At 44.4% G+C, this 27,514-nt stretch overlaps 1 protein-coding gene and 1 long non-coding RNA gene across 2 annotated transcripts; one reads left to right on the top strand and one right to left on the bottom strand.

Moving 5' to 3' along the window:
• Positions 1-417: 417 nt before the first annotated feature.
• On the top strand, positions 418-8,529 carry LOC146350584 (homeobox protein prophet of Pit-1-like). The gene is made up of 3 exons (XM_084845587.1): positions 418-440; positions 3,782-4,082; positions 7,949-8,529. Exons 1-3 carry the CDS (start codon positions 418-420, stop codon positions 8,471-8,473), a joined length of 849 nt encoding a protein of 282 aa, XP_084701713.1. The 3' UTR covers positions 8,474-8,529.
• A 412-nt stretch (positions 8,530-8,941) lies between these two features.
• On the bottom strand, positions 8,942-23,886 carry LOC146350583 (uncharacterized). The gene is made up of 3 exons (XR_014789322.1): positions 23,774-23,886; positions 23,225-23,302; positions 8,942-9,131 (listed from the first exon to the last, which is right to left on the bottom strand). It is a non-coding gene; the product is annotated as an uncharacterized LOC146350583 (long non-coding RNA).
• Between the last annotated feature and the right edge of the window lie 3,628 nt (positions 23,887-27,514).

Raw genomic sequence — 27,514 nt, 5'->3', positions numbered from 1 at the left:
CCCAATAATTTGGCCCCTGTTTTGATCATGCATAAGGACTGGGATTTACAAACACTTTCCCTTAGGTCTCTTTATCTTTCAAGGTCTCCCAACTTCATATCAAGGAAATGCCACACTGGGGAAAGCTTTACTTCACCTTTTGACTTCCTGCTTGTCAGAGAGAGAGAAAGAGAAATACAAGAGTGAAGTGGAAAATAAAACATCAAGGTGGGAGGAAGGAGCATCAGAAATAGAAAGCCTGAGAAGAGAAGCAAACATGGGCACCATCCGGAAGGCATGCAGCAGAATCCTAGGCACATTTACTCAGAAGCAATGGCCATCTGTTCAGTTGGATTTAGTTACAATGAAGAGTGCCTGGAATGTAGCCTTTTACCCACACAGTTACCTGCTTCTAAGGTAAAGCACCTAAGGGAGGCCATGAACGGGTATCTGGAAGACAGGTGTGAGCAAGCTGAGCTGACCTCTCTCCTTTATGACTGAGTTGCCCTCTTTGCATCCAGGCTTTAGGGAGCAGCATTTTCTAGCATGCCTGGGGCATCTCTTCATAAACATTAGGCCTTCTGAAAGGATGTTCTCCTTCAGGTCCCTCTTGCCTGTCTCTTCTCTTCTAGTGTACTACAGTGGCAAAACCTACACTCCTAGATAGACTTGGTTGGGAAAAGGCTTCATTTAGGAGTAAGCAGGCCAAGGATGGGGCTGCGCTAGAGTCAGCGGTGAGCCAGACAGCCCCAGCTTGATAGGAAAAGAAATATTTCCTTTGCAATAAACTCCCTGGGAGACAAACCAGCACCTTCAGCCCCCCCTTCCCTCTTCCCCCTCTGCAATGTGGGATACAGAATAACAGAAGCAGCCTCCTCCTGTTTACCTGGGAGGAAGGTTCAGGGGGCTTATTCCAGGGAAGGGCCTTGGAATGCAGCCAGGTCTACCATACAGAGCTGTTGTAAGGATGGCTGATGCTGTCTTCCTCACCCTAGTCTCCTCCACACGCACTGGCCTACAACCAGTGGAGGCTGGTAGCTCTGATGTCAGTGGGGAAGTGAATCCACTCTGGTTTTCAGTCAGAACCAGCCAGAATTCTAAAACAGCATCTTGGATAGCTCCTTCAGAGTTCTGGCTGGTTCTGACTGAAACCCAGAGCAGACTCACTGCCCCACTAACATCAGAGCCACCAGGCTCTTTTGCCTACAACTCCCATCATCCACAACCAGCATAGCCAATAAAGACAAATGCTGCTGCTTCTTCTTATTATTATCTGCACTCTTCTAATCTTCACCCTGTGACCAAGAGCTCTCTCCCATCAAGCCTGCAAGTACAAAGTTCTGAATCCTAACAACTGGCTGGAGGTTCTCAAAGAAAGAAACCCAGAGCCGTTTCAGGGCATTCCTTGATGCATCACTGTCAGCTGGAAGAAACCAGGCCTTTTGGGATCTTGGCTGCTTTGCCTCCATTGGATTAGTACAGAAAAATCTCCCTCTCTTTGTTGAGAAGCAAAGTCACCCCCTTGGAGGACAGACAGAAATTAGCATTTTCCTGGATGCCATTAGGCAGTGCCTTAGGTGTTTACTGGAGTTTGAGATATCTCACCTGTGATTGGGTCTTCAGCCAATGCAGGCGTGGCTTCCCCATCTATAGGTAAGCTTGATCCTATTGGAGGAGATTGAAAGGGGTGGGGGGTTCCTTCTAAGCTCCAGAATGGACAGGGTTATAAAAGCAAAAGCCGCCTCCAGAATTTTATTCTAGAGAAGACAACTCCCCATCAGAAAAGCAGTTATTTTTGCTAAGAGAGCCTACAAGATGAAAACAGCTTATACATATGTGATGGAGCCAACTAAACAAGGTAAGAAAGAACCACTTTCTGGATTAGCCAAATATTTTTCTTCTTAAAAACAAAACAAAATCCCAGGGCAAAAATTTTATATATGGGGTTGAGTATGGCGGCAGTTATTTCTATCTAAGTGGGATGATCCAGTTACAGTTAAGCAATTTGAAAGCCACTGCCAAAATTGTGGGTGGGTTATTTATTAAAATTCTATGCATCTTCAGGGCAAAAAGTATTTTGTTTAAATTTATTTTATTGATATGTTGCTTCTCCCACAATAAATCCTACCCAATGCTGCTCACAAGTAAACATTAACTGTGCCTCAATGTTTTATTTTAAAACTTGATAAAAGTTTTTTTTCTTGGCAGTTGTGATTGCACCTCTGTTTTGATGGAAATGGTTGCACAAGGGTTTTTTTTGTTCTTTTGTTTAAAGAAGAATATGAGTAAAATCACAGCTTCCCAAAGTAAAGGTTGCAATTATCAAGCCTTCGCACTATGGCAGACTGCGTACTTAATGAACTCCTATTTTCATAGGCAGAAATTTGGGGGTTGTTCTGGTTTTTAATGTGGCTTATTCCCAGTTGGGTGAGCCCCGGATTTGCTTCCTAGCAAAGATGCTTAGGATCAAGAGGCATATCTCACTAAATAGCAAGAACTAGAAATGGGGCCTGTTCAATTTGGTGTTTTGTAGCCTCACCTTGTCTACCTTTGCCTGGAAGTAACTTCCCCTGAGAGGAGAAAAATGTGCAGAGGACTGATTGCTGCAGGTCCTGTGCAAATGTCCTTGGCCCTTATTTACATCCTATTAAAATAAATTTGATCCCCCCCCAGTAAATGTGGTTAGGGATGGCCAAAGGGAGGGAGAAGAAATATAAAAGCCAGAGTTCTTGAATTCTTGTTTAAATCTGCCTCCCTTGATAGTTTGTGAGAGGCCGTTGTTTCCTTAATAGCTGCAAAAGACGGTGGAATGATGTGCCAAATCCAAATCTGCATAAAGCTCCTCTCATGTTAGTCACAAACTGTGACTTAGGGCACTTCTGCTGGGGGCATTTCCACACAAGGCTTTTACTGTGTGCGAGGTACTTTGTACCATCTCCCATTTTTTGCAACCATTATCCAGGCTTTTTTCATAACTGGTATTTTCTCTGATTCACATTATAGAAGCCTTGTGTAAATGCATAATTCCTCTATACCACATCACCATCTAGTGGTTATATAATGAAACATATAGAAAGGCTGAGAAAGAAAAATCCCAGAAAAAAGCATGTGTGAAGGAGCTGGTCTTAATCCCGCAAAGAATCTGGAAACAGAAGCTCCAGTAAGGGTGCACAATAAAGGCCTCATGTAAAAATGCCCAGTTTTGGAGGCTGGATGTAATGGTTTTACAGGCACCCACTTGAGGCAGCCATGGGTAATAATACAGTGGGGAAGCAAACCACTAACATTTTTCTTTTCCTCACCCCAATCCAGGGGTTCCATTCTTAACAAGAGCCTCTACATTCCTGATATTTTAGAGCCAAAGGTCACCCCCCCAGCCAAAACCCCTTTTGCCAATCCTAATTTTAAAAAAGAAATACCTTGAGCATCTGCCCTACAGGAGCAAGGAACCTGTTGCCCTCTGGATGTCTAGAACTGCAACTTCCATCATTGGGGTCCAAAACATCTGGAGTCATCCAGGTTGCCTACCCTCTCTGAGCACGTTTGAATCCGGGTTTCCTTCTTGCTTTTTTTTTGGTGCACTATACCATTGAACTCAATAGGGCTTCCTCCCAACATTCAGCTGCAGCCTCAGCACAGCAGTCGGGTTGCACCCAGTGGGAGTCCGACTTAGAGTAGACCCATTTAAATGAACGGGACTAGATCCTCATGGCTATCTTAAGTCTCATTCATTTCACTGGGTCTACTCTAAGTAGGAGTCTCATTGGCGATAACCCCTTGCGAGTCTCTTTGGCCCCCCGAGAACTGGTGCCGTTTCCATCCGAGAAAGGCACCCACGAGGGCGAGAGGACTGCAAGGCAGCGGTGCTTAAAGTCCTGCGTTTGTCCTCCGGCCCCGCTTTTGTGCTCCTTGCAGGAAGGTGTCGCAAAACAGCAACAGGCGGCGGAGGACGCCGCAGCGGCAGCGAGAGAAGGAAGCGGACCCACTTCACCCCAGCCCAGCAGGCGATCCTCGTCAAGGCCTTTGAGAAGGACCGCTACCCGGGCTTCGAGGAGAGGAACAGGCTGGCAGGCCTGATCGGCAAGGAAGAGCCTCGCGTTCAGGTAAGAAGGGGGAGGATTTAGTTTTTCTCTCCTCTCAGCCTCCCCCCGCCCGATACTAGGTCACTAGCCCGGGCGGGAGTGGCTCGGTCTAGAAAAATCATCTAACAACCCTGCCCCTCCTGCTCGTTGTAGCTAGTGGTCACAACGAGCAGGAAATTCAACCCCGATCTCCGTCAAACACGTGTCCATTGCGCGAAAGGAGCCCCAAAATATTTCACCCCTCCCGCCCTGTTGGGGAGATGCTGGCCTGGAAACTGTCCTGAATCTTGTGTCCAAAAGCCCCTTTTCTTGGATGACGGTACAGGGGAGACGCTCTGAATAGCAGGTAGGAAAAAGCGGGCACAGAATTTGGGATTAAAAAGGCTTCCAAGTAATCTGAAGACAGGAAAGCCAGGTTTATTCTAGTGGGCATTTGGAAATGCTGGTGACTTTTTAATCAGGTTGCTTTTAATGCGGCTCCTCTTTTGACTTGGTTTGCTTCCAGTTTAATAATTACCTTGGTTATATTCTCAACCTCCCTAGGGTGGAAAGGCAGTATATTCTTTCTAATGGAGGAGTTTACAGGGTCTGAAAAGATGCCATTAAAGGTGTATATCTATAGATAAGCCACCCCCAGCATCTGGTCTTGGCTTTAACCACAATCCTAACAGAAAACCAAAAGCATGCTGGTAGGCATATTTTCAGACATACAGTTTTTGACCTTGAGTGGCACAAGATCTTACAAACTCCCCCAGCTTTATTTTAAAAATACTTTTTCTACCCCAAGTGGTTCCAAGGAGGTTCAGAATATAAATGAGCAATTCAAAATAACTGCAATATTGAAAGGGACCAGATCAGGTCTCTTGAGATAAATCTTCCCTGCCCTAAAACTGAAGGGAGTCAGTGGCCACACCAGTGCAGTGGGCAGAATTTGCCTAATACCCAACTACTATTCTATGATTCAGTTCTATTTTCAGCATCAGTTGTTGTAAATAACTGGAAACCACCACTTTTGCCAAATTATTCCTAAAAAATTAAACCTGAGTGTTTACGGTTGCAACCTTCCCCCGCACGACTAGGCAGTGGGACTTTCGTATGTGTGATCTAAAGCGTGGCCAAAAGTGTCCAGTGGATGCTATTTTTTGCCATTAGGGGTTCCAACCTCCATAGGTACACAGATGCTTTACCACATTCAAAAGAGTGATGTTATGTTATCCAGTGAACTCCTACAAAGGGATGAGTCACCCACACGTTTTTCCTAGTTTATCTCTAGAGGTGTCTTGTGCAAGAAGCAAGTTCCTCTTTTTCTGCCTTTGGACAACTTGTGGCCCTCCAGGTGGTGTTGCACTTCTACCTCCATCAGCCCTAGCCAGCATAGCCATTGGTGAGGGACAATGGGAGATGCAGTCCAGCAACATCTAGCACACCACAAGTTGCCCATCCCTGCATCAGGAGAACATGCTGCTGAGCTACTTTTGCTCCTTTGGGGTGGGGCGTGTTGCTAGGTTTTCCTATACTGATAGGGCTTATCCTGCGGGATATGTGAGTTTATGTTTCTGAGTGTGTGCAGAGTGCATTTTAGAGGAGGTCCTTCTGGTTGGAGGGTGGAGTTTCCATGTAGACTTGAACCCACTGCCTCTCTGTTGTATCTTCTCAGAAATCATGGTTCAAACCAGGTCTTGATTTTCCTCCCCAGTACAATTCACAATAAACTGTTCTCATTTGATACAAGTTCTGGGTTTCAGTAGTAAAACGTCTTTACAGACCCGGGTTAGAAATCCCTTTCATGCCAGGGCTAAGAGTACAACCCCTTAGAGCATGACCCAGCCCCATTAACTCCAAAGTAAGCGTGGGTCAGATTGCAGCCTAAATTGTCTTGCGCTTGAGAGGGCAGAAGGGGCATAGCTCGGCTAGAAGGGCAGTCCGGATGGGTTGTGCAAGGGCTTGATTCTCTTCCACAGAAATAAGTGGGGTTTAGAGAGGTGTCTTTCACCTCCACAGCCAAGCCACCTCGAGGTACTTGGGTGGCCCAGGCGGCAGATCCGATGGCACCACCCAGGAGGGTGCAATCCCCTGGCAAGTCCTCCGGCCAAGCCTTTGTGCCACCCTTCTTCGTCTCAATGCAGTCTGTGCAGGAGAACCTGCCAGTGGATTCTGCCCCAGTGCTCTGATTTATGCTGTTTCTGGCTCTGCCTCCTTTTAGTGCTACCTTCCCTCATCAGAGGATTGCCTTTGACTGGATTGTTCCCAAGATGCCTAGCCCTGCCTGCTTTCAGCCCAGTCCTAACCAGGTTTATGCAAACATAAATCAATTTAAATAAGAACTGAATTGTAAATTAGGAAGTATTGGGATTACTTGGCTATTTGGAAGCAAGTTCTACCGATCGTGATGCAAGTTCTGCATCAGCAATAGTTAGTGATGGGCTAGGTTGTTTCTGAGGATGGTGATAGGGCAGCCCTGCATGAACAAGGCTCTGTTCCAGTAGGGCAGCAAGTCCCCAACCTTGTGCCCTCCAGATGTGTTGGACTAACTCCCAGCAGGCCCCAGCCAGCATGCTAGGAGATGTAGTCCAGCACATCTGGCGGGCACCAGGTTGGGGAAGGCTGTAAGAGAGGGAGCCTTTGAGCATGCTTCTGCACTAGCACCTCCTACTGGCACTGAACTCTGGAATTCTCTTGTTAATTTCACAGCACAATCCTATAGTGTCTACTCAGAGGTATGTCCCATTGAATTCAGTGGTGCTTACTCCAAGGTAAATGTGCATAGGATTGCAGCCTCAGGCTTATAACTTTTTGCTTTGTGAAATGCAAGTAGGTTTCTAAGGTGTACTTGCAGTAGCCCCATTGGAAGGCATTATTTGCATGAAAAGGGGCTCAGCAGGACAGTGATACTGCTCTGTATTTCTAATAGCCCTTCTCTGAAGTTGCAGTCTGAAGCATACTTCCTGAATGGGGTGGGACTATCCTGTAGGACAAGGAGACCTGCTTCCACCAAGCTGCACAAGCGTCCAGACCTTAATATATGCTGTCTGACCTTTAGACAGGAAAAGAGTCAGGGAACTTGTGTTCCTGACCTTTAGATGACACCTGCAGGACAAGAGTGTTCAGCCACACTAGTATTGGCTAGATTAATATCTAACATTTTCAGGGTAAGCAATGATAACGGATGGGAAAGATTTCTGATCCAGGAGATCAAAAATATGGCTCAAATATTCCTAGGCACTACTCGATGGGATGAAAATAATTACAGTGAGTGACTTCTGGAGAAATCTTTTTGTTAGGAAGCATGATATGTCTGGTCTGACTGGCAGCCTAATGGGGAAAAAAAGAGAACAAGATCAGACTCATAGAATCATAGGATAGGGGCCTACAAGACCATTGGAAGGGGCCTACAAGACCATTGGAAGGGGCCTACAAGACCATTGGAAGGGGCCTACAAGACCAACGAGTCCAACCCCTGCTCAGTGAAGGAATCCAAGTCAAAGACTGGTAAACTTTGTTAAATCCAAATCGGAAGTGTTACATTAGCAGCTATGGGCATGTGATGTCTGAATGTGGAATTGGAAACAGCAGCAAAACGCTGCAAAGAACAAGTAACACAGGAATGGGGTCAGGCACACTTTATTAAAAGTAATTCTTATCTGTAACATAGTAAAGCCAAGAAGATTGCAGTGCCACAATGGAGAAAGTGGAGAAAAGACAGTAGTTGCCCATGGTAATGATGGCTTTTCACTAGGGCTACTGCATATTCATCATAGTTAAACAAACAAGATTGTGTAAGACCTCCTCATATTATGCTAATCTTTGCTTTGTTGTTGTAACCAGAAAGTTAAAAGCCACAGAATCCTAATCTGGGAATAATGGGCATGTGGTTCTTTCCATTCTAGGTATGGTTCCAAAACCGACGAGCGAGGCAACCAAAATCAACCGATTCCAGGGCACATGGAAACCAAGATGTCCTTCCTCCTAACCTCTGCCTTCAGGAGCAACCAAGGCAGAGCCAAAATTATGCAGCAGCAGCAGCAGCAGCAACAGCAGCATATCAGAATTGTATACATCAGCCAAGCCAGCCAGGAGGGAGCTGGCATCTCTCTCATCTAGCTGGACAATACCAACAGAACAGCTATTTCCAGCTGCCAAACAGCCCAATTGGAATAGGTCAGCTGGACCCTTTCCCACAAAGCAACTCTTTCTTGGGTTCTGTGGCTGGTTTCGGAGGTTCTGGTACTTTTCCTCTGATGCAGTATCAGGACCAGGAAAACAACTGTTATGAGGAATCTCTTCCCCAGAACAATTACGTTAATGAAAACCTAGTCCAGTCTTGGCAACAGACTCTTCAGGATCCAGCCCATGCTTTTCCTCAGGAAATGACACAATATAATCCACCTTGGCCTGATATGGCAAATAATTAAGTCCTTAATCTGTGTGACTGACATTTCTGTATAAAGTTTTTTAATGTTCTTAAACCAACTTGCCTGGGATTATCTTCTTGTTACTGCTCACCTGTCTTGCCTGTGGGCTTCACATTTGTTTATACGAATAGGAGCTTCCTTCCTGGGACAAATACCAGCTTTGGCCCTGGTGGGATCTTCATCAGGGCCATGACACAGGGAGAAGGTTTTTAAAACCCTCCTTTTCTTGCAGGGTGGTCCTCTAGGTAGAATCCAACTAAAGTCCTATATAGAGTAGACCCATTGAAACTTAAGTCCCATTTCATTTCAATGGGTCTACTGTATGTAGGACTTTAGTTGGATTCTGCTTTCTGATTTCCCCCTCCCCTGCAGCTGATATGTAAAAGGGAAAGATACATTTAATACAATCACATTTAATGTGACATCTTTAAAAATGTAAACTGTCCTGGGAACATGATTGCAGGGTGGTATAAAAATACAAAGATATACGAAGTACATAAGCGGTGCTGTCTGTGTGGCTGAAGAACACAGAAGGAGGTGAGCATCCAGAGTAGATCACAAAGAAGAGAAACAGGTTCTTGGGATGCAAGATAGAATTTATTCAAAGAAGCCCAGTGAGTTTCGGCCTTTTTTCTTATTTTAGGCCTTCTTCAGGGGGCTGTAATATAAATGATAATAAACACAAATCAGACAACACATAGTTAAAACATTACTGCAGTACAAATTGCCACAGGGGCTAATACATGCATAATAATTTTAAAAATCAAATAAAACCTACTTCATTCCTAAAAATAACATATAACTGTATATTTGCTAAACAAGTGCAGAATTTTTTTCAACAAAAGATCATCTGTATCACTCTACTGGTGACTGGGAGTCAATATTCCTCAAATTTTATCTCATACTCTTTTAGTCCATTTTTTTTTTCTTACTCTGTCAGGTGTTTCCATGTTGATGTAATCTGGCCAAGGTCTCAAAGCTGCACTGTGCTGTGATAGCTAGGGAGTGTGTGTAAATCACCCACAGGTCATAAGAGTGGTAAGAATTCAAGCTCTTCATTTAGACCATATGGAGAGAGTCCTGTTTGTAAAATTTTATCATTTATGTTACAGCCCCCTGAAGAAGGCCATAAATAAGAAAAAAGGCAAGAACGTGTTGGGCTTCTTAGAATAAATTCTATCTTGCATCCTGAGAACCCCTTTCTCTTCTTTGTGATCGGTGTGGTTGAAGCCTGCAGTAACATCTTCAGTCACTAAGGGCAGACCTCCCTAACCAGAGCATAGCTTTGCAGCCCATACAGTTTGAAGTCGGGGGAAATGAGCAGGCTGAGGGACCGTTTTATGCCCGTCCCCTTCCCCTTGCTGTGGGACAGCCCCCTTCAAGGGAATGGAGTGGGCCAACCCCTGCCTTAGGGCACTATAGGCACAATGGGCCCAACTCTGACAACTGTACATTTGAAGGCTTCGCAGTGTCAAATGAAGGCTATTCTGACCCGTGTGAAGTCCTGTCACTTGCAACATCTGGGTTCAGTCCGTTTTCAGCTATGTTTTGGTAGCACAAGCAGTGCAAATACCTTACAACACACATTTACAAAAAAACATTGAAGGACTATGTAGCCTGGGAGAATAAAAAAGTCTCCATTTGGCGCTGCAAAGGCCACAATGTTGGCACCAGGTGAGCCTCTCTGGGGCTGGGGAGGGAGGGATTCCCCAACTGGGGTGCTGCTAGAGATGTCAAATTTCCCAAAAATTTGAAGCCATGGAAAAAATGTTTATTCTGGGGTGTTTGGGGGGGAAATGGAAAGTTTGGGGAAAATGGAAAAATAAGCAATATTTTTTTAGTGGTCTTTATAGATCTAAAGTCATTTTGTTGCTTTAGGACAGCCTTCCCCAACCTGGTGTCCTCCAGAGATTTTGGACTTCAGCTCCCATCAGCCTCAGGCAACATGGCCAATGGTCAGGAAAGCTGGGCATTGTAGTCCAAAAGTACAATGTAGTCTTCCTACAATGGACTACAATGTGGTCCATTGAAGAAGGGCACCAGGGTGTGGAAAGCTGCTTTAGGAACATAAAACAGCCTTTATGTTCCTCAAGTTAAATTATGTATAACTTGGTTTGCTCATAAAACTATAATATTTGAAACATTTTAGAAGTAAACTCAGAACATTTGTAATTGTTGTCTCAATTAACTATACTTTTAAATTTAATATAGTGAACATGATAATTTTATGAGCAAACCAAGTTATACATAATACACTTTAGGTTTCTATTTTATGTCTGATCAGAGGGAACTCCAGCAAGTAATCCCTGAAACTGAATAATCCTAGAAGCCAGAAGAAGCAGGAAGACCTGGAGGTAGAGGAAGACTGGTGTATAGCATCTGCTCCTGTTTGTAAGGAAGTTTAGGGAAATTCCCAAACTTGTTCCTGTTTGTGGGGTGGATCTTAGGGAAATCATTTTATACTAATTTTGAAAGGTCTCTAGTGGTGGTTTCAATTCCATGTCGATGCCATAGGAAGCAGCTACTGAGTTTCTTTTAGGCACAGAGGATCTATTCTAGTGGCAGCAGTTAAAAGGTTTTATAGCTGAGGCAGCATTACCTAGTGGTGAGGTATAATTGAAAACTTTATTAAAAACTGTGGCAGTGAGTTCTATAGACCCAGGCCTCAAAGTTATTTTTAAAAAAAACACGGGTGAGATAATCCACAGTGGTTTTTTTCACATGTGGGTTTTAGATTAGAATTACATTAATTCACCCTTCCAGCACCTAACCCGCTCAAAAACACAGGACTCTGTAGAAGAAAAAAAAACTCAAGAATGCACATTTTCTTTCATTTTATGATATGGTGAGTCTACTCACATGTTGGGAAACTGAGCATGACTTGGAGCATTCCTAAATGTCTATCAGTAAAAGATACATTAGATCAATAATGTTAATATGGAATGGAAGAAACAACTATGACGGGCATCTTTCAGAGAGGATTTAAAAAACATTTCCCCATGGCTTCATTATTTCCAGGCATTTTACATCTCTAGTTCTTTCTATAAAAGTCTTATTACATAGTTTTTAGAAATCATTTGGGTGAGCGGGAGTAAAGGCTTTCGTAAGTAATGATACATAAACACCTTGCCTTAAATTCTAGAAGAAACTATTTCGCAATTCAAAGCTGTTAAAATGTTTTGGGGAAAAAACAAAATGGTCCTTGGGGGGGGGGGGAGGTGAAAACGTTTTTTCCTGAATGTTCCATTCCCCCCCCCCCATCTTCACATCTCTAGGCATTACCACTGAAAAGGCCCTCTCTTTGGGCAGTATCCAATGCTGTTCCCATGCTACTGGGATATACCGCTGGTGCAACAGGAAGCTGCTGGTTCCAGAAACAGCCAGAATGAGCCGAAGCACTCATTTCCAGAACGGGGCAGGTCAGGGGAGTTCCCAGAAGGGACCTCTGTTGACATTCCGGAAATGGCGTTCCAGAAACCAGTATTTTGACGCTTGCTGTAGGAAGCACTAGTTCCTGTTGTGCTAGCAGTGGGTCCTGCAGGCCCAAGGGAACTAGAGGAGGTGCAGCATCAATATTGGATCCTGCCCCTTAGTAGCCACCTGCCTCACCTTATGTGGTGGAGGCACCCAGAGAAGGGCCTCTGAAGTTGCCCTTCTAACATCATATATATTTTTATGACATGAAATCTTACCACATCACATGAAAATACTTTGTGTGAGATAAAAATAACATTTTCCCTCTTTCTAATGATAAATAACATTGATAAAGAGCCTAAGATATTATAGACTTAACAGGAAATAGTATTTCTTAAATATTTCCTGCTATCAAACACTTCATAGTGCTCATAGTCTAAAAGGAGAGCTTTCATCTAGGTACCAAGTTTCTTCTCCAGCTCTGAATAGACATACCTCTGTAGAGCTGACAGGTATGCAGTCTTGGTGAGCTTCTAGGTGGTAAAGGAGCTGATACGCCCACATCAGAGCATATTTATACACTTTCTACAATATTACTTCATTGTTTATCATAGAATCATAGAGTTGGAAGGGATCTCAGAGATCATCTAGTCCAACCCCCTGCTCAGTGCAAGCTCTGCACTGCAGGGTGCAGCTACGGCATCCCTGACAAGTGGCCATCCAGCCTCTGTTTACATACCTCCAATGGAGGAGAACCCACATCTCCCAAGGAGATAACTGATCTACTATTCTGTAAATGTGGGCTCACTCTTGATTTTTCATAAACTCTTATGAGATTAAAACATGCAAGAAGAGGTTTAAACATATATCTTTCAAGCTAGGTAAGACTGATTCTCAATCCCATCTCTGAGAAAACATCGCTCAACTCAAAATTTACTTCTTAAACCCTAAGAGAGTAATCCTATGGTCCCTAGAAAGCATCTCAAGGATCATAGGATTGTTCAGAAAAACCCTCTGGGTTCCAAGACAGAGCTCTGTACTTGGGAGGGTTTTCCCAGCATCAGAACCCTCTTTTTGGCTCCACCCAGCCACTGCCTAGTTTTCTGCTGAGTCTCCCTCTACAACAGGGGTACAGAACCTCAGGCCTGGGGGCCAAATCCAGACCTCCAGGGATCCTGAGATGGCCTTTTCCCCTGACCACAGATCATTTGGTGGTTTCCAAGCTTTTGTGCAGTCCCTCTCCCCCTTCTAAAAGGATGAAATGCCTCACCTAAGGCTTCCTTACTGGCAGTAAGAGCTTTAACCTAAAATAAGCCAGTAGGTTTGGTATTATGGGCTTTTGGCCTCCCCGCCCCCGCAGAAATGCAGCCCCCCCCAGCTTCTCCAAAATTGAATTCAGCTCTCTGGCTAAAGGGTATTCAACACCCCTGACACAGAAGATGAGAAACCCCAGCTCCATGCAAGTATATATAAAATATTCAGATTCTGATCAAAACAGACAGAGTCAGGAAATTAGGAGCTGGGAACCTATTCGATAGACACCCTGTGGATTTAGGTGCAACCTGATCAAAGTTTCCACATTTCACTTCCAGCTGAGATTAATGAAGCATTAGATAGTACAGACATTAATAGAGATTTATATAACAAGATAAATGCAGATTTCAAGTGAGTTATTTTTAAGGTCCAGTTCCATCCACAGATGGAAAAATAGCCTCAACCCAGTCCAGATAAATGGCTAGAAATGAATTGACTACAGCCCCATTGTGGGCCAGGGAGGTGAAAGTGAGTCTTAAATCACATTATCTCAATTTCATTGGGACTGGATCAAGTGACAGTTCCAAAGGATGGAGCCTTTTATGATGGGGGAACAAAGTCAGGCTCTATGCACAAATTTAGTGGCTATTAGAGAAGCTGCTTGCCAACCATGTAGTACTTGAACTGGACAGGTGCTGACAAAACAAAGGGATCTTTTGAAGTGCCAATATGTTTAAATTATTAAAAGGCGCTTACACATGACCATTTGGCACCCCCTAGAGGAGGAGGAGGAGAAAGCAGCAGTAGCTTTCTCCCAATATGTGCACGTTGCAGGGTGTACCTGTGATTTTCATCAGGAAACTAGCATGGACCCGATCAAATCAGGACCATGTTCTGGATCAGGCCCCCAGCTGTTTTTTCTTCAACAAGATGACAGCATATCTATCTATCTATCTATCTATCTATCTATCTATCTATCTATCTATCTATCTAAATACCTTTAAAAAAGTAATTTGGCCCTAAACTAAGACTAGCAGAGTAAAAAATAAAAACAGCCCTTAAAACCAATTCTATGAAGGCAGTTTCTGGCAGAACTAAAAGCATTTTCCTTGCATAGGGGTGGGCCACACAGTGCACGGATCGCATGCCGGCCGCGCCCTGAAATGCATTTTTAAAAAACAAAACTAAATGGTGCTTGGTAGCGGCTATGAAGTGCAAGCTACATCAGTCCATTTTACCTTGCAAACCAGCTAAATTTGTCCATTTTATTACTATGGATTGGCTTGCCACCAAATATCAGCAAACCAGCAGTTTTTTTTTAAATCCCCTCCCAGTGTGGACTGCAAGGAGGAGGCTGGAGGGCAAAAATGATCCCCAGACCTCCCACAGTTGCCCTCCTCTGGTTTAAAACTCTTGGCCTAAAAGCCTTCCTAATAAGGAAGGTTTTCAGTGCATGGCAGAAAGCCATTAATGACAAGACAGATCACCCTTGAGAGGGAGTTCCACATCCTGGGCACAGCTCTTGAGAAGGTCTCCAGGGGTCCCTTTTCTGATCCAATTTGAGCAGCCTGTGATCCCAGATGTCACCCTCTTTTACCTAGCTCTCAAAGTATGAGCCTTATGTATTTATTATTATTTGTATCTTACCATTGTGCACTGTGCATTTTGCCCTCCCAACAGCCCTTGAGGGAGGTTAGGCTGACAGAGCATGACTAACCCAAGGTTATCCTGTGATCTTCATGGCTGAGTGGTGATTTGAACCCAAGCCTCCCCAGTCCTGATCCAACATCCAATCCGCTAAAACACAAGCTCTATGCAGCAGGGCTAAAGTGGGGAAGGGATGTGTGCAAGCATGCCTGCCCCACCCCCAAACGTCCCCTTGTAACCATCTACCTCAGAGACCTTTGCACGCTGAGCATGATGGTCTGCACAGGGGCTTGTAAGAGTGTTCACCTGAATGCATTTCCTGATAACACAAGGTTTGTGATCGTGGGAGCCATGGAAGCACGTTCAACGGAACACGCTTACAACCCTGTCTGCCAGGAGTGGTGAACCTCAGGCCCAGGGCCAAATCCAACCTTCCTGGGACCCTATTCCAGTCGTCCAGAGTTCCCCAGATGGCCATGCCCCTTTCTGTTGACCACCAATCGTTTGGTGGTTTCCAGCTTTTGTGCAGTTTTCCCCCCATTCTGAAAGGTTGAAATGCCTCCCCTAAAGCTTAGTGACAGGCAGTAAGAGCTTGAAGATACACTATGCTGGGTCTTTTTGTGTGTTTTTGGCCCTGCCCGTTTTGCCTTTGGCCTTGCCCACCACTGGTACGCGGCCCCCCGAGAGCGTCTCCAAAATGGAATTCAGCCCTCAGGCTGTAAGAGGTCCTGCACCCCTGCCCTACCTCAGAGACCAATGCATGAAGGTCTCTCAGGCAGCGGGTGCAAGGGGACGTTTGGGAGCAGGGTGTGCATACTCGCACACATCCCATCCCCAGTTTAACTGCAACAGTGGTGTAGGTTGGGTGCCTGCATAGGCCTATACTGGCCTCCCCATCCGGCCACCCAGGTCACAGTGCTGGGGTTCCAGCATCCATGGCGAGAGAGAATTCCAAAAGATGTTACAAGAGACCGCTGGACTCAGTCTGGAAACTGTGGTACTAACGTCCTGCTCCAGAGGTTTCAGTCTTGACAGTCTTTAATGTCTTTATTCATAATGTCTTTACACAGATTTTTGAAATATAAGGGGCACCATACAGCTGTTCGCCAGCTGCAACGGCCAGTAGGAAGGGTCAAGGTTTTGGAAGGGTCAGCTGCTGGAAGTGATCGTTGGTTGGAAGGAAGGGGGTGTTGGTGCCAGAACAGGAGCTGGTTGGCTGGAGCAGGGGACCCCAATGTGGTGCCCATGGGTGCCACAGCGCCCCCGCTGGGACCTCCAACAGTACCCATGAAGCTCCCCAGACCCTGCTCCATCAAAATATTTTTTTAACACAGTCCTTAAAAAAACATTAGGATGCCAAGTTCTCCTTCCTGTTCCTGCACCTGCTGCAGATCAGCTGTTGGTGGGCACACAGAGAAGGAAAGTGCTGCTTTTTGGCCCCGCCCAATCTTCCACCCACACAGACCTTTCTCCTGTCCCCCCTCTCTCTAGCTTTGCTATTTCTCTCCCCACAACCCCTTTCCTCCCTCCTCCTCTCCCTTCCCCATCCCTATCCGCCTTCTCTCTCTCTCATTTTCTAGCCTTGCCCTTGCCCTCCCCTCTGCCTTGCTCTTTCCCCCACTCTCCCAGGCTCTAGCCTTGCTATTTCTCTCCCCACCCACCCACTTATTTAGCTCTCTTTTGACTAGCCAGCCCCCCATGGCAGCCATTAAGTGACTAGCCACATCCACTGTGGGAGCCATTTTGTGGTGGTGCCCCAAGGCACTTTCTCAAATTCACAGATGTGCCTACGGGTCCAAAAAGGCTGGTGACCCCTTGGCCAGAAGGTATGGAACAGGAAAACAGGGTATTTCCTGGCCGATGGTGGAAGAGCCCTGCTTTGAAGGAAAGGTCATTTTTATATCTCCTTGTTTGCTTCTCCATTTCAGTGACATCCCAGAACCCAATGGGAGTGTTTTTTCATGTCTGATTGGTGTATGTGTGTGTGGGGGCAATGTCTGGAGAGTCACAGTTGGGGAGGGAAAGCCTAACCCTTTTTTTCTGTGTGCTAAGAACCCCCCACCCTGGATGGCAACTAGGCCTGAAAAAAGTCTCCCATTGAGCTTTTTCCAAGCATAAGGATAGCACAGAGATGATTGGGGAGAGGGGGGAGCAGCTGTGGAGAGAATCTTGAAGAAAGCCAATGGGAGGCTTTTTTCAATTTTATTACTGTGTGCACAGGGACATTTTGTGTGTGTGCGTGTGTGCGTACGCTATGTGTCAGAATGGATGTATATGTGTGTTATGTGTGGATGGGTATGAATGGGTGTGCGTGTGTATGACAGACCACTTTTTGCTTGGTCCCCCACCCACTGCTGGCATGCCCCCCCCCCCGAAGGTTACCCATGAGGAAATATGGCCCTTAGGATGAAAAGGTGTCCCACACATGCTGTTGAAATAGAAGAAATGAGAGCCCAAACTTGTAGAGAGAAACTGAATGCAGCTATTGGTGATGATTCTCTGTGGATGCAGAGTGGCAGCGCTCTGATCCTTGACCTCTCTGAGGAGGGAGCCCTACGTATTTTGCCTTGGAAATTGGAATGAAAAAGGAGTGCAGCTGAATATCAGAAGTGCTACTGCAAACCCCACTTGAGGGCCACAAGGTGGCTCTCACCAGAAACTGGCCAGCAGTACAGCAGCGGACCAAGGTCCACCTTCTTCCCACGCTGGATCATCACAGGTAACTGACTAATGTCAGGAAACTTTAAAATATGTGGGCCCGTTTTTGTCTGCCCATCTTCCCCAAATGTTGACACATTCTGAGTGAAAGCAATTGTTGACCTGGAGTTGAACTTTTCAACTGCAGGCACGTCTTGAGCAATGCAGCAAGGTGACTGATTCTAGAATGTGCAGCATCAAAGGACAGACATGTGTCTGTAACTCTTCTTAAGGTCTTAAATTCCCCTGTAGAGGAAGAGAGAAAACCAAGGGTGGCATAATCTAATTGTTTTTGAGTTAATTTGCATGGGCATTTAAAAAAATAATAGTGGGGCCAGAGAAGGAAGGAGTTCTATTTTGTCATTCTCCACCACTAGCCACCTCCACTGAGGCAGAAAAATAAAGGCCAAAAATACAGGAAAGAATGCCATGAAGTCACTGCTGCTGCTGATCTCCTCCTCCTCCACAATATTTCTAGTGACATCACTTTGGCTTGCTCAAAGATCCCTTCTCGCTGGAAAATAATTAACGCTGTAGTATTTTTACATTACAAGGTAGTTACAGTTGTCTTTAATGCACCAAAGATCTCTGTTTACTTTTACTAATCAAAACATGCAGGGCAGTTTCCAATACTGTCACTGTGCTTACACAAGTGATGTAGCACTGGTGTAAGCGATCTCGAAGAGTCATGTAGAAACTTTTTAACCTGGGTTTATCTACACCACAGACCAAAACTGGTTTAATAATCATCCCCTCTTCCTACAGAACCTCTGGAAACAGTAGTTCTTAGAGGAGGGGGAGACTAGGGATTTGTAGCACAGTTCTCAGCACCCCCACCACCATAAATCTCTCAGGATTGTCTTGGGGAAGCCATGACAGTTAAACGTGCAGACAAAGCTGTTACAAGTTGATAACTGAGATATGCTCTCGGTCAGTGTAAAAGCCAGAATTCTAAGCAATGTCATAAAATGATCCAGGTGTGGCTGAACTACTGATGAGGCTGAATGCACTAGGAAGCCGAGGGTCAGTCTGCTCCATAAAAGGGGAAAAAGATAACTAAAGTCTGCTTGACCTTTAAAGTCAAATTGCAGCATTTGCTGGGCCCAGTACAGTAGAGCAGGTGTGGCAATCAAAAGCCACAGCTCTCCATGCAAATCTCCTTCTATGCACATAGAAATCTAGCATGTCAGGGAGAAGGCTAGCTAGAATGCTTCTCCCCAACATGGTAGTTTTTGGTGTGTACAGGGAGTTTTGTGGTGTGGAGAAATGTTCAGAGTCCTCACCTGCAGTCTGTAGTGTTATAGACTAGCTACAGAGTTTTACCACCACAGTGACAACAAGGTCTTGGTCAGATGTAAGTTTTTTCTAGATTAGGGTGACTATATTGGATAGAAACATTGCTTGGAGGCTCTGTGAGATGACATTTTTGCCCTTCCTTTATTTAACTTTTGGGGTTTTAAAAAGTATATTTATATTCATTCATTTATTAAATTTAGATAGTGCCCAAGTGGGAAATGCCCTCAGGGCAGTTTTTTCATTCCATTTTTCTTCCATAGAGTTGTTGGTGGCATTTCTGGGGTTCTCAAGTGGTCTCCCATCTAGGTACACTACTGACCAGACCCTGCCCTACTTTGGTTCATCAACCTTGCTTCATATAAAGTGCCTTCCAATCATATATTGAGCCCATTTTGAATTTTCTCCTAGGAGCTCAGTGGCTATATTACCGTCAGGAGGATCAGGCTGAGAGATGCTGATTTCAGTATCTAGGGAAACATTTCCATATTGATTAATTTGCTAAGGAACCCATGTGTGCAACAGCAGATTCTGAGGGAAGCGTGCTGTATGGTTTGTACAGGCATTCACATGGAGTGTTGGCCAGACCCTGGGCCTCTTTGGCCTCACAATCACATTGCATCAACTGAGAGGGTGCAGGTGAATACACCCAACAATTTTTGGCGGGACTGAACAATACATGGGAAAATTGGTAGCAGTGGGCTAGGTGTCCTTGAAGTTCTTTATTATAGAACACATTGTGGAACCCCTAATAAACCTCTGTGCTACCTCAGGTTTCCCTCCATTCCAGTCCCTCCTTACATTTCTGTTGAGTATTATGAAGGTAAGCTTTATCATTGTGGCTTTACCTAATGTCATCATGGACTGACAATGACAGAGAATGTACTTTGCATACAGAAGATTCTGGGTCCAAACCTTGGCATCTCTGCTGTGAAGGACCTCCACTCCTGTACTACAGCTAAGAAAGACTTCTGCTTGGAGAAGATGCCAGTCACAGTAGACAAACCTTGGCTAGCTGGACCAATGGTCTAATAGTACGAGTAGTGAATGACAACTCTGCAGTGTAGTCCAGTGTTGTTCGTATTTTAGGGAAGTGCATATGGGGCTGTGAAATTGATTGTTGCAGCAGCGCAATTTATTAAGGGTTAGAACGGGTGTGTGTGTGTGTGTGTGTGTGAGAGAGAGAGAGAGAGAGAGAGAGAGGTTTAAGAGAATCTGCCATTTTTAACTCTTGCAGGAGGCCCAAGTGGAACCTCTCCCCATCTCTCTCTTATTATTGACCTTGGAGCTGAGACAGTGTGCCACACATCTCCACAGACATGGGGGTTTTCTCATGTATTGTAGAAATAAAGAAATCCCTTGTGAGGGTACCTGAATCTATTGTCTGTTGTCTGTAGAGCAGAGCCTAGCAGTGGGCTACAAGCCAAGCAAGTCACCCCCCCCCCCAATATCAACCATGCCCTCCAACTCTGTAATGGTCTTTAGGCCAAAGGACCATTACAGGGTTGAAGTGAGACATGGAAAGAACTGAGGGTTTCAGCTGTGGGTGAAAAAACATTGTCTGGACACCAGGTATACCCACTGAGAAGCAACAGAGGAGTAGACCTGGTACAGAAATTTCTCAGAGGCTAGATCTACCTATCGTGGTAGACATGGTGCCCAGGCCTTATCGCTGCTCAATCACCAGATCTACCAGAAATGGTAGACCTGTTCTCTGATGCTATCAGGGCTTTTTAAAAATGTGAAACAAAATCTACAGCTCAGGAAAAAATATGCAGTTCCAAAAGAACATTGCTGTAATTCAGAATTCAAGCCATGCAAATGTTGTATTGTTAGCTGATGTAAAAAGTGGCTGATAACGACATGAAAAGTAAAGAGAGTAGTCCAGGCTCCTCTAGAACCCTAAACCTTATCAAGCGTACTGATTCCCTGTTCCACTGCTAAAGACACCCCCCACAGACTCCACTGCTACTCTTTAGAGCTGCCTTCCCCAACCTGGTGCCCTTCAGGTCTTTTGGACTTCAACTCCCAACAGCCCTAGCCAGCATGGACAATGGTCTGGAATGCTGGGGTTGCAGTCTAAAACATCTGGAGGGCACCTGGTTGGGGGAGACTGTTCTAGAGAGTTTCCATCAATGTTTCCAAGATGAAGGAAATCATTCTAGGATGAGTCATGTGAAGTTGTCAGTGTTATGATAAGGGCAGTGATGCCATAAAGTATACGATACAATATTCTTAAGACAGCTGTACTGTATTTGTGCATTTGGGTTTTTTTCCTTCTTGCTCCTATGTGTGCTTTTTAATCTCTCAAAAATAACATTTTGTTGGAGTTAATGATGCTTCTTGAATATAACACTCATCTGCATCAGTGCTGTTCAATTCCCAGGATCTTCTACTCTGTGTAGGTTTCTAAATGTCATAGAATGTGATGCTAAGCAACAAAGAGCACACACAAGGAAAGTGCACAGGTGTGTTGTGGCAATGTGCACTATGCGTGTGAATTACATCCACAAACAGCTGTGCAGCTTTGCCACCCACCCACCCACCCGGAAAAATTCCAGCAGATGCCCATGGGTGGAGGGTCAAGGGGGTGGGGGTGAAGGGAAATTGAGAGGTGTCACTATTGTAAATTTTCTCAGTCCCTTCCCAAGGAAATCTTTCAAGTTCAGGACGGAATGTCATTAGCTCCCATTCTAGAGCTAATGGCTAAATGTCAGGGGTGGACAACTTTCAGCTCTCCAGATGTTTTAGCCTACAACTTCCATGATCCCTCACCATTGGCTATGCTGACAAGGGATTGGGAGTTGCAGGCCAAAACATCTGTACAGCCAAAAGCTGCCTACCCCTGCATAGACATTTTATATCTCTTGCATTGTGGAATGTTTTTAAGACCATAAAACAGGGAAAAAATTGCTTACCTTTTTAAAAATGGGACTAGGTGGGCCTTTCCTTCCCTTTCCCTCTACCCTTCCCTTTTAAAATAAATATCTATTCACTCCAAGTTGGTGTGCTTCCTTCTGGGTAACCTCCGTGCTAATTTCAGTGCCTTTTGGCCAAGGTGGGTCAAAAGGCTACAGGGTGCTTCTTGATAATTTAAGGCCAGAATTGGCCTGCGCTACCTTGCAGGGAAGTTGGAACTAGTTCCAGCTTCTCTTCACAGATACACAACTTTAGTCATAGGCATACGCTTACATCATTCTTAATAATAATGTTTAATTATTACATTAAACAACAAATGTGTTGGTCTTTATAGTGCTACAAGAATTTTCGCTGTTTTTACAGAATTACATGTATTTATTTAGGTGGAATGACAGCAAGTCATGGTTAAGGAAGCTGAATTGACAAACCATGGTTTACAGTCAACAAACAATCCAGAATCAGAAGCCATGGTTTTAAGTTGTTTTGCAAACCATGGTTTGTCATAATGCACAAACTATAGTTAGAGCCATTCCTCTGCTTTTATAGACCAGTGCACTCAGGTTGCAGTGCTGAGCAACAAAAATGAAAGCACACAAGTTTCTCTAAATCCTGCTTTGCCTTTTGTACATTTTGAAGCTCAGACCATGGCTTGATCTAAATTACAATTTGTACAAATCATGGCATGGTGTGATATATGAATTGAGCCAGAAGTCTAGTTCTGGTCTGATTCTTTTGCTATTTCCTCTGGAGGGCTCAGAGGCATCCACTGCGTTTTTGCCAACTCCTCTTCCTTGGTTTTCCTACTTTCACTTGAGTCCAAATATAAGTAATGGATGAAGTACAAAAACCAAATTGAATTCAACATTCATTCTGACCATCTATAAATTCTAGTCCCAAGCTTTATACTCTCCTTTTGACTATATAGTCAAATGCAGGTCTTTTTGCCTACAGGGTGTCCAAAAAGTGGCACCAGAGTATTGTAATTGTTTCTAGGAAGAGCAAGGTTTAAAGACCCACAGAACTATGAGGTTCTTTGTGTGAACTTAGGCCAGTCATTTGCTCTCTCAGACTAACCTACTTCAAGTGGGGAGGCATGTATGATGTTCAAATGGGGGCGAGGGAGGTGCATTGAGATGTTTGGAGGAAGGATGAAATATAAGTGGAATAAATAAATAATGATACAGCTCTGTATTTTTTTAAAATAGTTGGTTGATTAGTTGCCAACCTTTTGTCTTTTGATTAGTCAAATGGCCAAGGATATGACTACCTATGAGTTCTAGATTCCCTCTTTCTGGTTTCATTTTTACCAAGCAACTGTTCAGCCACTGTTAGCTTACGATGTGACTGAGATTGCAATAAAAATGGATGAGAGGGAAAGGCTTCCCCCAACACCTTCCGTATCTGTATCTTGTTTTACCTTGAGAAGAGGGCTTCAATAAAAGAGGCTTTTCATTTTCTCTGTAAAGGCACTGTTAGTCTATGATGTGATGGAGATTCCACTAAAATGGGTGTGAGAGAAACACTTACCCCAAGATTTTCTGTATCTGCTTTCTATTTTCCTCCAGGGTCCTCCTGGATGGCAGGTTTGCTTGTCTGTTCCAGTGCCTGGGATCACAGAGAAAGATAAGCTATCGGTAAGCAGAGTAAAGCTTCAACTGGCAGGAGTGCCAATAAAGGCGGCTTCTCATCTTATAAGTAAAGGCAGTGTTAGCCTATGATGTGACTGAGATTGCACTAAAATGGGTGCGAGAGTTTAAAGGAAGGCAGGAGCCCCGGGCTCTACCAGCCTCCTTGATCCGCTGCCACCACCTCTCTGAGCCAGCTCAGCCAGACCCAAGAGGAACCCCCAACTTCCTCCCACCCTTGGGAGGTAAACAGTAGCCACTGAATTTAACACTGACACAGGAAAGAAATAGCAGCAATACTTTGAGGCATATATTTATTTACAAGTTAAGGTGTAAGGGAATGGAAGAGAAATAGAACAAAGTACAATTTAGAATTCCTCCAAGTACCAATCCCCTGTTTGGAAATCCAACATAAGATGAAACAATAAAACTACCCGGCCTAAATACTCACACCTTGCAGTAGGATCCTTTGTCGTAGCCAGCATTCCAACACCTTCCCTGCAGACAAAATGAAACCAAAGGACAAAGGAAGGATGGCTGCTTGTCTGTTTTTATCTGTTCTCTGCCCTGCTTCTAGTTTTTTCGTCCCTCCTCCCTTCTACCAAGGAGGATGAGATTTTTTTTCACACCTCTCCAGCTGTGCTGGCCCTTTGGCAGGCTGAGTTGGTTTATGACCTTGAGTTCTGATAAGACCTCCAGCCTGGCGCCTCCAGTCCTAGACCTACCCAGCCTCCCCTCCACTCCAGGTGGCCAGAATTGCAAATCATCTTGTAGGATCCTACTCCCTCCTACCATAAAACAATAAAAGTATTACCAAAAAACCAGGCATTATACTGTTAACCCTTTCCCACCACATTCTTCAGCTCTATGGGCCTTCTCCTTTACAGAGAGAGACACTTGCCTCAACACCTTCTGTATCTGCCTTCAGTTTTCCTCCAGAAAAATGAGCTGCCCAGGTCCTCCATGACAAGTGCTTGGCCTGTCAGTGTTTACACTTGTTTGGAATAGATTCTGTAGAGACTGCGTTTATTTCCACACTACCTTTAGAGGATCTCCCATCGTTGTTCTCAGAAGTGGATTTATTTGGGATGTCGAACAGTCTACAGAAGGGCCATGAGATGGACACTTTTGAGTCTCTCTTTTAGTTGTAGTTGTCAGTGCATTATAGTCACTGTTTCTAATGGTATATTTTGTGGGATTTCAATACATGTTTCTCAGTGAGGAGAATCAATCTGGCATGGATTTTAAGAGAATGAATTATTTTAAAACAAATAAATAAAGTTTTTCATACAATTGCATACAACCATAAACAACAGTAAAAGGGGACAAAATACAAAATTGTCAAATTTTCATATAATTTTTGGAACAACACAATTGTTGTTCAGTGGCTCTGAGATAAGTTTATAAGTAGGTCTGAGTGCTCTTATGATGACTTTTCACATTGATCCGTGTGTGTTTGGTGGTTTCATATTATTTTCTATTTTGTTTCCATACTTAATGAGACAGTTCTATGAAGTCATCAGTGTCTGTATGTCCTCTTGCTAGTTTTAATTGTTTGGTTAGTTTTTTTATGCTAGGGCTATACTCCATATATTCATTGTGCCATTGAGAAGAGAGAGCTATTTTAGCCATTTAAGGATTTCCTCTGAGAGGTTTCCTGTCTTATGTCCGCTCATAAAATATGTTCTGCCTCAATAAGAATGCAAAGCAAAAAAGAAAAGAATACATCTGTCTGGATCCTGTTGGCTTCAGCTGTCAAGGGGCTGTGGTTTGTTCTTTTACCTCCTTGAAGGCAATCGGAGAACCATCTCAGGAAGGTATGGCTCCTTCTTACTCCCTTCTTTTGTCCACCTCTTTCCCCACCCAACTGGAATTCCCTTTAAAGGACTGCCTTGAATGGCCTTCCTCCTGTATCCCAATTTAGTCCAGCCCTGCCCACCGTACTGTTCCTATTTCCATCAAGATCCCAAAACCCATTCCTGGAAAACACAGTCCCAGTTCTGGGCACAATAAAACAAAATTCAGGTTGAGTTGCTAGCATTGTCATTATTCAGGGTTCCACTCCTTACCAGGGACATTAAGACTCTGAGCGGGGGCATTTTGTAATCGATGCATTTTGTGCACATGCCTGTAAATGCTTGCAGATGCCACATATTGTGGGCTGCAGCTGCTGAGGTTCCTTTACACTAGGATGGTCCAATCTCAGTTTCTCTTTGCTTGGCTTGGTGAAAGGAGGGCTGGCTGCTCCATACTAACTGAGCATTGATGTTATCTCATGGAGCAGTTCTACTATAATTATGTTTCCAGGCTGCACCCTGTCTTGTCTGTCACCATACTGTCTTTTCTCTCCAGGTCGAGGCCTGAGAGGTCCAAATTCGTTGTGGAACTTTGCGGGTCAAAATGGGCTGCAAGAGCCCCCTCTTTTGCCTGATGTGTCCTCTGGGAGATCCTCTTTGTCCAGTATCGATTTAAATTTTTTAGGGCATTGTTTGCTGGAGTTACAGTTGATGTTTTTGCAGGTGGGCCAAGAGTGAACAGACTATACACCCTTTGCTGCCTGCACGCATGTGTGCCCCCCCCCCCCCGCCCAGCCCATCTTTCAATGCATTTCTTTATTCCTTTCTGGAAATTTGCCCATCCTTGAGAGTTGTGAAAACCAGCTTCAGGTTTCTTGGACTTGTCAGATGCATGGAATCAGTTTCTGGTATTTACAAGCCCAGGTCCCCTCGCTCTAACTAGGACTCTTCCATAACCTGTCAGGAGAATTCATGTCTTCGTTTCACAAACAGTTCTCAGTTTCTCTCCCAGACATTCCTTCCCTAAGCCAGAATCTGCTAGCCAGTCAAAACCTACCCAGCTCCTCCTCAGGCACTAACCCTGTTCCCACCAATCCTATCTTCACCACTACCAGCTCCCACTTCCAAATTCTTGACCCTTTTTACCTGCCATTGCAGTTGGAGGACAGCTGTATGATGACCCTCACATTTCATAAATCTGTGTAGAGACATTATGAATAAAGTCACTAGATCCGTTAAGACTAAAGCCTCTGAAGCAGGATGTTACTACAACCATTTCCAGATTCTGAGTCCAGTTGTCTATTGAAACTTCTTTTGGAATTCTCCCTCACCATGGATACTGGAACCCCCCCAGCATTGTGACCTAGTTAGTGGGTCACAAGGGAGAACCAGTGTGTTGTAGCGGATAGGGTGTTGGTTCAGAGTCTTGGTAGAGTCTAATGATAACATCTATAAATGTATTTCCCATGTTCTTTGCAGTGAGCAGTTTGATAAAAAAAGGTTCCTTCCCATTTATGGAAGGCTTTATGTGGATCTAGGAAGACCTTTGCTAATGGCTGTTTGCTTCATTTACTCTGGTATATAGCATTAAGAAGCCTTTGGACAGGATCAGAAATATGCCTGCCCAGCTGTTTATTACACTGTTTCTGTAATGTTTGATGAAGGTATTCATTCTGGATGCCAAAATTGATGTAAATAGTTTAGATTCTCCAGCAGAGGAGATCGTTACCTTGTTGTGGTGCTGGAGCTTGAGCACCTCAATGACGTCATGAGCTAAACTGTGAAGGGACACCCAAGATGGGAAGGTCATGGCAGAGAGGTCAGACTAAATACAATCCCTGGGGAAGGAAACGGCAACCCACCCCAGTAGTCTTGCCATGAAAACTAAATGGATCAGTACAACCAGAGATATGTCCGTATACCATCAGAAGATGGGACTTCCAGGTCGGAAGATGGTCAAAATGCTACTGGGGAGGAACAGAGGATAAGTTCAACTAGCCCCAGATGTGATGATGCAGCTAGCTCAAAGCCGAAAGGACGGCCAACAGTGCTGGTAGTGAACAATGAATCTGATGTTCTAAAGATCAACACACCATAGGAACCTGGAATGTAAGATCTATGAGCCAGGGCAAATTGGATGTGGTTATTGGGGAGATGTCAAGATTAAATATAGATATTTTGGGTGTCAGTGAACTGAAATGGACTGGAATGGGCCACTTCACATCAAATGGCCACCGGATCTACTACTATAGACAAGAGGACCACAGACGAAATGGAGTAGCCTTCATAATTAATAATAAAGTGGCTAAAGCAGTGCTTGGATACAATCCAAAAAATGACAGAATGATCTCAATTCGAATTCAGGGCAAGCCATGTAACATCACAGTGATCCAAAT

The sequence above is a fragment of the Heloderma suspectum genome, chromosome 3 (genome assembly GCF_057233095.1).
Source record: "Heloderma suspectum isolate Gila_16-S chromosome 3, 16-S_ref, whole genome shotgun sequence".
NCBI classification, from domain to species: Eukaryota; Metazoa; Chordata; class Lepidosauria; order Squamata; family Helodermatidae; genus Heloderma; species Heloderma suspectum.
Note: the sequence above shows the minus strand (reverse complement) of the source record. Positions and strands in the feature narration are given on the sequence as shown.

Coding starts and splice junctions, on each gene's coding strand:
- LOC146350584 (XM_084845587.1), top strand. CDS start 418: ATGAACGGGTATCTGGAAGACAG. Junction 441..3,781: donor AACGGGTATCTGGAAGACAG/GTGTGAGCAAGC, acceptor TGGCCCCCCGAG/AACTGGTGCCGTTTCCATCC. Junction 4,083..7,948: donor AGGAAGAGCCTCGCGTTCAG/GTAAGAAGGGGG, acceptor TTTCCATTCTAG/GTATGGTTCCAAAACCGACG.